Genomic DNA, 9,535 nt, shown 5'->3' with positions numbered 1-9,535 from the left:
GGTTCGAGTTATTTCGTGTTATTTATTTCTATTCATTATAGCACTGTTATAGAACCAATTCTATTTTAATTATAATTGCTTTGAGTTATTTTGTGTTATTTGTTTTTATTCATAATGTTATAGAACTAGATCTACTTTAATTATAACCGGTTTGAGTTATTATGTGTTATTTATTTTTATTCATTATTTTGTAGAACCAGTTTTATTTTAATTTAGATCTGAGACATCTAACTCCGGTGACTTTTTTGACGACGATGAAAACTCCAGTGAATTTTCTGACGACGATGACAACTCTAGTGACTTTTCTGACGACGATGACAACTCTAGTGACTTTTCTGGTGACTTGGCAAATTTTCCTATGACGATGACTTTTCCGAAAGTAAAAACTTTTCCAACGACTTTTCGGTGATAATTATTATTAGAAGTTTTATCAAATTTATTTATTGCTTTTTTTTACTTTCCCATATTTTAAACTTCAATTATTTTTTAATTTTATATCTTTTTGCATTATTTATTTATGCCATATAAAAATAAACTCATTTAAATTTTCCTAAGAAAATTCCCCTAATATTAAGTCATACTCAGTGGTGCAAGGAGGACTATATAACTATGGTTGGGACATTCTAATTAAAAGATGACAATTACATATCATCTATCATTTCACTTATTATAAGAGTCGTTTTGTAAAGATAATTTGGGGAAGAGCTCCTTATTTTCTTAAAAAAAGAAAAATACACAACCCCTAAACAAAACTTTTAATAGCAAAACCTAATTTTTCTACTGTTTCAGTACAACTGTTAATATTTGACTGTTGAACACACTACTAACACACCATTAGAATACTGTCAAAATTTGATGATGTGCAAAAATAAGTTAATTTTGACCCAAACAAAGTATTTCCATTTTTATTTTTTTAAAAAAAATAAGTAAATGAACTTAAAATATACATCAATTCAAAAGAAAAATATATTCTGTAAAAAGCGCAATATTAAGTTTATAAAACTGAAAAAAGATTCCATCCTTTAAAAAAAAAAAAAACTGAAAAAAAGATTAAAATTCCCAATTCTTAAAGCAAGCTACAAAATGGTCAAAAGAATAGCAAACCAATAAAATGTTTAGGGGTGTTTGGCTTAACTTAAAATTAATTTTTGATTTTAAAATTAGAAAATTGGTTTTAAAAACCTATAGGAGTGTTTGGCCAAAATTTTTAAAAGTTTTCTAAACCTAAGTTTAAAAATAAAAATAACAATATAAAATAATCAAAAAACATCATGTTGTTTTCTATTTCAAAAATAATTTTTATTTTGTTTGCCTAATATATTTTTTTACATTTTTCTCACATACCCGAGTCCAAGGTCGTCGGTAGGAGCCATGGTTTGTGTCAACTGTCATGGGCCGAGTTTGGGGTTCAGGTTCTGGTCTAGGATGCAAGATCTAGGACTGGTGTTTCCAAAGTCGAGTGTGGTTAGGTCTAAATCTAGATTTGGATCCAAGGTCCAAGGTCTGGGGTCAAGTCCAAGACCAACGTCCGTATCAAGGTCAGGGTGGGGTTGAATTCATGTCGATGTGTGGAATATTAAAGTGTTTTTTTTTTTTTTGTCAAAAAAACCTAAAAAAACCAGCTCTTGAAAACATTAACCAAACACATCATATATTTTAAAAACTACATAAAAATTATTTCTTGTTCTCATTTTTTATCCTTTGTTTTGATTTACAGAGCCACAACTTTTTACTCTTAAACAACAGAAGCTTGGAATGGAATTTTTTCTGCGCCATATCATTCTAGAAACCTCCAACTACCTAGGTATTATTTTTCTAAAACAGAGTACTTAAATTTCATTAACTACCATTCTTCCAAGATTATAGATAAGTATTCCATAATCTGTTGGATGGATTTCCTACCAGACCAGCTCAAGCTCCTCCAACTCAACATAACCATGATGCCGGCACCACTCATCTTTAGATTTTATTTGGATTAGTTCCTATATAACAAAACTTGTTTACTATTGCCAGAACTGTAGAACATCAAACATTATTATAATCAAACATGTGAACGAAACAAATAAAAATTATTACTTGATACATAAGTCCACATAACGAAAAACTGAACCATAAATTAAAATCTGTAAAGGACTGACGGGTATGGGATTCACCCGCGCACAATACAATTCTTGTTACACAATTCACTTTTCTTTCTTTGTTTTTCAGCCTATAGGAATGTCACTAAAAATAATTACTTGCCAGTGAGAAAATACTAGCCTGGACTTTCCAAAAAGAAAACAATTACTAATCTGACTTAATTGAAAGGGTAAAATATGTTCAAGTGCAAGAGCAGTCCCACCAACATTATGTATCAAAGCACCAAGCTGTGTTTGCAAGATATTCCTGCCTTTGATCATAGGAGATTTATTACATGAAGCAAATCATCCAATTTGACATGCCTCACTCTTTCAATGGAGATTATAGACACTTTAAACAACAAGCAATTGAGTTCTTGAAAAAGATCAATTGAGAACTCAACCCTTGACCCCCCAAAAGAAAAACCTTGAATAAAGTTTCAAACCACTGCTAACAAACCTCAACCCTGTATAAGTTCTCCTTTCTTGTATGAAGAACAAAGTAAATGAATACATCTATACTATTACTCTTCTTTCAACCACTGCTGAACAGATCAAAATTCTGGAAATTGTTGAAATAATAATAATAATAACAATAATAATAATTTGAGGGAACCAAAATGACCAATAAAACAGAACAGAAAAATGTTCACAAATATTTTGTGTTCAAGAGGTTGTTAGATCCTGGAACATGAAAATACCGATTAGAAAGGCTTGGTTGTTGCAAAATCGGTATTGGCAGTGGCACTGAGTAGGGTTGCTCTCCACTGGCTATTAAAGGTGGAGCAACTCTTAGCTGCACTGCTTGGGCTGATGCTGTAGTTCCTGCATTGGATTTTAAAAAATGAATCTTCTACTTTCTGAGTTAAAAATATTTAAAATAAACGTCTTGACTTAATGTATTGGAATATTAAAAAAAATTCGGACTTTTTGCTAAGTAGAAGATCATATATTATCAAGAAATTTAAACTCCTCGAGAGCAACAGATTAATAAGTAGATAAAAGACAATAGTAGCTATACTATAATAATACCTTGGTGCTTTGGAAACTGAACCTGATGGGGAGACGACAATGGACGAACAAATGGCGATGAAAGAGCTGTTACACCCTGAACCATCTCCTACAATATGTAAGTGGAAGATGATTAAGCAAATGAATTTATATTAAATAAAAAAATTACCCTGACAACCAAGCAAATAATTCATGCATTTAAAAAACTTAGTCCAGCTATCCCATCGCCTGGATGCAGTGTATCTTACTTGAGAAACTGGATGCACATAAACAAGCTGCCCGAATCGTCCAACCATAACCTGGATTTCGAAGAAATTTAGTAACCCACTCATGAGAGCTAAGAATAGAATAAAACAACCATATAACAGAATCTAGACAGAGATATATTTTGGCAATAAAATATAGACACTAGAACCTTTTTGGGAATCAAACATGAATACCAAAAACCAATACACTTACTGATTGAGAATTTGGATGCATAATGCCTGGTACAGCCTGAATAGGATATTGGTTAGAATATCTAAGTGGTTGCATCCTGCTTCCCATATGCCCAACAATCTGTAGCCAGAAAGAAAATAATAATATTAACCCTAAAAAAACTCAGCTAAACATTTCTTTAACATCAAAGAAATAGTTAAATTCAAGTAACTTTTCTAAATAAGGTTGTTCCAAACATGGAAGATTAGTCTAAAGGACATGCTAGACCAAGTACCAATATAAATAACACTTGCAGGAATTCAATAACATCTAATGATACTTACAGGTTGTGGAAACTGAGAAGCCGCAACAACATTTCCAGTTGGAAAATTACCGTAAGGAAGAATCTTAACTGGTACAGATGAATGAGATCCAAAATGGCCTAATCCAACTTCTGACTGAGCAGGAACAGGTATTGCAGATGAATGGTTAGGCATATAACCTACGCCAGCAACTGTTTGTACTGCAGGAGTTGTTGATGTGGCATTTGTAAAAGATGGCGAGAATGTTTTTGCTCCTGGGTTGAGTTTAAATTCCTATAGTGAAAGAGAAAAACATAAATAGAACCCAACTGCAGAGCATGTAGAAAAAACAAGAAGAATGTGCCAAAAAAAAAAAAAAGCTGAGACTAATGCATCATCTCGTTATTAGTTGTTGCTACTACTAGCCAGCAGTGTTATACCAATAACTAAATCAATATGGTCCCACTCACATCAAGCAAAAGAAATTTCTCATGGAGGCTGGTGAAAACAAACATATCCCTCACCTTAGAACTTTTATTAGATTGTGAAATTTGAGGCCGGGCCGATTGAGTTGTTGCTAGTGGCTTAGGCCAGGACTCTGAGGTAACATCTGCAACTGAACTTGTTGAAGTTGAGATACTTGGTGAATCCAAAGTAGTCCTTCCATTAAATAGTTCTGCTTTTCGTGGTTGAGGTTGAGGACCACAAGAAGCTCCAGAAGGTAGCAGCTTCTCTGCTGTAGCTATCAGTTTCTTATTGACAGGATTTATCTCAGTGACACCTGTATGCCAAGCATTAAACATTTTAGGAAAAATAGGTATTCATAACATTAGAAGATGTATGTCAATAGAAAAGAAAACTATCCAAGCAACATGCATCACCAACAGTGTAGACTAAGCATCGAAAAAAATACATCCATCAAGTGTTGCTGAGGCTGCTAGTTTTATATAAGGTCCTTAACAAGTGATTTGGTTAAAATAGTTAAAAAAGTTAAGGAAGAATGTTCAACGTCAAGTTTCTTGATATCACTCCTTTACTAATTGATAATCTTAGCAGGCAAGTCCACATCAAAATAGGGGCTTCCCACTTAATATTATCCTCAAGAATCACTACACAAAACTCCTTCCTTGGTAATATCGCATAGAATAAGCTACTTCTAAATATCAAAACATTTTAGATGCTGAGACAAGTGACATGGATGTTGACTTACAGCTTGAACTTGTGCCAAAATCTTTAGTAGCCTGCAAAAAAAAAAAAAAAAAAAAAAACAGAGGTTGAAAATTCTTAATCCAATATAGATAATATGATTAGAAAAAAAGAGTAGACAATTTTATCTTAACATACATTTTCTTCCTGAGAAAACTCTAATACTTTTTCATCATCATTCTTGTGCCCTAGCAACCCATCATATCCACATTGTCTGTCAAAATTTGATTACAAGGAAATAAATGGGAAGACCAGAAAAAGATGACACTGTATAGCACTGCAACAGTGTTGAAACATAAAAACATTCTAATTGACATAATCAGGGCCAATGTTTATGTCCAACAGGATGAGGAGAAGAAATATCCAGATAAGACATGCATGTTTTATTTCAAAGGGCAAAAATGATGGTAGAACAAAGTTCTAATTGTATTCCATATGAAAGCATTCTAGATGTCAGTGTCAAGGTACAAAGGGTTAAGACCAACTTCCCAAAGATTTTGGAAAAGAAAAATGGGAGAGAAATTAAAGCTTATTATACCTCCCATCATTTGCAGCACCAGAGGTGTCTTTAATCTGCATTTAGGTGGGAAAAAGAATACAAAATATAAGGACTTGGAGATAGTTCATATAAGTTTATAAACATCATACATATACCTAGTCATTTGTCTCTCTTTCAGGTTTACTTCATACAAGGTTAGTAGAGCTATGAAGAGATGGGGATTATTTGCAGGAACCAAGCAGCACAAACAAAATAAGTACTAGAACTCTAATTGCTTAAAGATATTTTCCCCTCATTTCATCCAATGTTTTCCTAGACAGAGACCAATGCTTCAAAAATCAAAGATTGAATTAATTGACTAGTTCAAAATAGGATAATTTGGAACTATAGCTCTTACTTTCAAACATACCTTCACTCCAAACTTCAGAAATTTATCTTTTCTTTCCTACTTTTCTTCCTATTTATTCTTCCTTCTTTTAAACTTCTGAGTTTTCAGTATATACATTCTAATGTTTCAGTATTTCTATTTGAACTTTCCAATTTGCCAATTTTTTCCCTTGGCACAAAGCGTGATAAAAAAATACATACAAGTAAATAATTATAAAGAAAGAAGAAATACCTCAGCAACATTTCTCTCCCCATGATCCTTTCTAGCATTTGAGGGCATCAAACTTGGAGCAAATCCATTCTCATTATGAATTGAGCTCCCACTATTTAAAGTGAAATTGATTATATAGCACACCATGACATAATCACATCATAGATACAGAACACAGAAAATGTGAATACATAATATGATAATAGACAGGCAGTGATAAAAATCTGAAAAATGATTAAGCAACACTAGAGAAAACAAGATTAGACTTTTCTTAAACAAAATATATCAACCAAATGCACAGCAAAACTAACTGATCTAAGATACTAAGGAGACACTATCAGCAATGAAGTTTTCACAGATAAGTTATAGTTATTACGTTTACATCATGTAATTATGGCAAAAGATATTTGCTCCAAATATACAAAATTTCACATTTTTTTTGTCACCTACTTAATATTGATCCACCTTTTCATTATTTTGTAGATATTTTTAGTGGGATGGGAAACACATCCTAGGTTTTTTTTTTCTAATATTAAAATTTTATTGTCTAGCTTTCAAAAGGCATCTCTTTCTTACATCAATCTCAATGTTAATGTTGTGGCAGGATTGGTTTAACATGCCCCCAAAGATAGACAATAAATTTTTTTGGATGGAAAAAATCTCTCCACTTTTTACTGATCTAAAAATGAGATGAATGGAAACAAAACCAAGCTGAGTGCCTCTTCCTCCAATTACAAGCATAAATCAGAGACTAGTCTTAAAGGCCAATTGCATATTAAATTCTAGAGAGAAATACAAACCAAATTTCATCTTGATTCATGAAATTCATAAATACCACTATGTAGATGCTACACAAGTTTGAATCGTGTTTTCAGGGATTGGTATGTAACAAGAAACAAATACTGTCCTCTGTTGGAAAGAAAGACGATGTTCGATAACAAGGACATGAAGAGGATAATCAAAACATTTTATTCTCCTAATAATAACAGAAATACAACATGATTTGATGCCAAAAGATTTGTATAGTACTCATTCAATAATACACAATACCTTAGTTGTTCAACATTCTGTCCACACGCAGTGGACGTGATAGATTTTTCAACATCCTTCACTGAAAATTCTGCAGAAGGAATAGACTCTACAACAGCTTCAGCATTGCTACAAGCCACATTCCCAGCATAACCGTCGGCTGGAAGCTGAGCTCCCTGAATAGCATCAACAAGGTAGCATATTATCAAAATAATCAAGTTGTTAGTTCAAGAAATAATCAATTCCACAAATTTCATACCTTCGCAACAACCTGAACAAGGTCACCTGAAAGAATTACAAGTGTATCTATCACTTCCCCATTTACTACATTTGAATTTCCTTTCCCCTTTTTAGTCATTCTCGCTTTCTTCAAAACAATGCCTATGGAAAGATCATCATATCAATAAACTTCCCTAAGAAACTCCAAAGAACAAAAGCAAAAGAATATCATAATTACAGCAAATACATGCAAACACGACCAAATTTTCTATATTAGTGGAAAGAGCTTTCATTAATGTTAAACTAATAATGAATCTTCTTTATCTCAAAAAAAAAAAAAAAGGTTCATAGAGAACAAAGATCTGATTCTTTAGCCAAAAGAAGAATCATTCCCAACTTTCAAACATTAATCTTTCTCCTCTAACCATCTTTTTCTCAACTACAAAAATCTGAAAGAGAAAAAAAATCTAACAAGCAGAAGGAAAATCAACAAGCATAATATACAAAACCCGGATCAGAATACAATAAGATCAAGCAATTTTCCCACTTAAACAAAAAGCAAAAGAAAGAAAGAAAGGACTCACACCCTCAAATTATAACAACAATCCAGAAAATATTTCAACAATTCTATTGCATTTGATTCCGAACAAACAATTTGTACCGTATTCATTTTCGACAGAGGCAGTGTGAAAGATTCCAGAATAAACAGAGCCATCTTTGACATGAACATCGACGTGGAGACCAATGATGCACATAGTGGCGAAAAGCAAGGCTTCGTTCAGTGATGAAGAACCCGGAGAAGAAGTAGAAGGATTGTCATTGGGTGGGAACTCTCTGTTTCTGCAACCCATATCTTGGTTTTTCTTCCTGGTCCAAATCGAATTGCTATTACTACTTTCTCTCTCTAAGGTACTGAAATCACGGTATCACCACAAGAAGAGAGAGATGGAGAGAGAGAGGGAGAGAAAGAAGTGGGACTGGCAAAGCACGAACAATGAGGAACGAAGTGTACTCGATCGACCCTTTCAGATCAGTTTTCTTCGCCGATTTTCGCTACTCCAAACGGTATCGGTGTCGCTTTTACTTTTAGAGTGTCGTTTTTATTTTATTTTATTATTATTTTTTTTTTAAGAAGAAGAAGAAGAGATGTATCCATTAATTGCTAGAGAGTCTCACATTGCTAATGTGTAGAAAGATAATAGAATATATAAGAGGAATGGGCTACTTGTCTCATTGCCAATTGGTTTTGAAATAGAACCTCATTCATCTTATCTAAAATTCTAACATGTTATTAGAGCAAAAAACAAAGAAAAAAATCTCTAGAGAATATTCGACTCAAAAAAAAATCCATCGAAGTAGAGCAAAAAAAAAAAGAGCCACCAAAAATCCAAAAAAACTGATCCAAGAGCCAAAAGTCAAAAAATGTCACTTGTGATTCGGGAATAGTAAGCGAAAAAAAGAGAGCTACCGAAAATACCGATCCAAAAAGTAGAGCAAAAAGAGCGTTGGGGGATGTTAAAGAGTCCCACATTGCTAATGTGTGGAAAGATAATAAAATATATAAGAGGAATGAGCTACTCCTCTCATTGCCAATTGATTTTGAGATGAAACCCATTCACCATATCCAAAATTTTAATATTAATAAAGATAACCAAAGTCCAAAATACAACATTATATAGAAAAACCAAAACTTTAAAGGTGATGAGCGATTTCATTTGTCCCTCGAGGTATTAGCTAACGAAAGCATTAGGAAAAGAAGACAACAAGCTTTGAATCTTCATTGCAAATCTGTTAAGGTGGAGATGATGAGTAATATTGATACAAATATAGTCAACAAGAATTTTACAATCTGACTAAATGTTGTGACTCGACACCATGTGAGAGAATGCTAGAAGGCATGAGCTTCCATTATCAAAGGTGCATGGAGTCCCCGCAATGGAGTTGCCAAAGTCAAAAGTATTTCACTACGATTATTGTAAATAGCCATACCAAAATCTATTTTATTGGTTTTTTCAATTTCAGCAGCATCCACGGTGAGCTTTGATCGGTAGGATGGATTTTTTTGCTCACGGTATGATGCTTGTAGCGGTGAGACACTAGTAACAAATTTATGTTGACGATTGTTGTGCTGATACTG

At 33.1% G+C, this 9,535-nt stretch overlaps 1 protein-coding gene across 2 annotated transcripts; it reads right to left on the bottom strand.

Moving 5' to 3' along the window:
* Positions 1 to 2,050: 2,050 nt before the first annotated feature.
* LOC115723084 (uncharacterized) lies at positions 2,051 to 8,572 on the bottom strand. Of its 2 annotated transcripts, XM_030652499.2 has the most exons (13): positions 8,060 to 8,572; positions 7,439 to 7,560; positions 7,201 to 7,355; positions 6,172 to 6,262; positions 5,592 to 5,626; positions 5,192 to 5,267; positions 5,058 to 5,088; positions 4,372 to 4,628; positions 3,890 to 4,141; positions 3,588 to 3,686; positions 3,377 to 3,427; positions 3,150 to 3,237; positions 2,051 to 2,942 (listed from the first exon to the last, which is right to left on the bottom strand). In XM_030652499.2, exons 1-13 carry the CDS (start codon positions 8,247 to 8,249, stop codon positions 2,767 to 2,769), a joined length of 1,623 nt encoding a protein of 540 aa, XP_030508359.2. In that variant the 5' UTR covers positions 8,250 to 8,572; the 3' UTR covers positions 2,051 to 2,766. The 2 variants fall into 2 exon arrangements, with proteins under 2 accessions (XP_030508359.2, XP_030508360.2); XM_030652500.2 differs by lacking the exons at positions 5,192 to 5,267; positions 5,592 to 5,626.
* Positions 8,573 to 9,535: the final 963 nt, after the last annotated feature.

This window comes from Cannabis sativa, chromosome 9, assembly GCF_029168945.1.
Source record: "Cannabis sativa cultivar Pink pepper isolate KNU-18-1 chromosome 9, ASM2916894v1, whole genome shotgun sequence".
NCBI lineage: Eukaryota > Viridiplantae > Streptophyta > Magnoliopsida > Rosales > Cannabaceae > Cannabis > Cannabis sativa.
This window is presented reverse-complemented; position numbering and strand designations above follow the sequence as displayed.

Coding starts and splice junctions, on each gene's coding strand:
- LOC115723084 (XM_030652499.2), bottom strand. CDS start 8,249: ATGGGTTGCAGAAACAGAGAGTTCCCACCCAATGACAATCCTTCTACT. Junction 5,627..6,171: donor GGGAGAGAAATGTTGCTGAG/GTATTTCTTCTT, acceptor ACCTAAATGCAG/ATTAAAGACACCTCTGGTGC. Junction 3,428..3,587: donor TGCATCCAAATTCTCAATCA/GTAAGTGTATTG, acceptor TTCGAAATCCAG/GTTATGGTTGGACGATTCGG.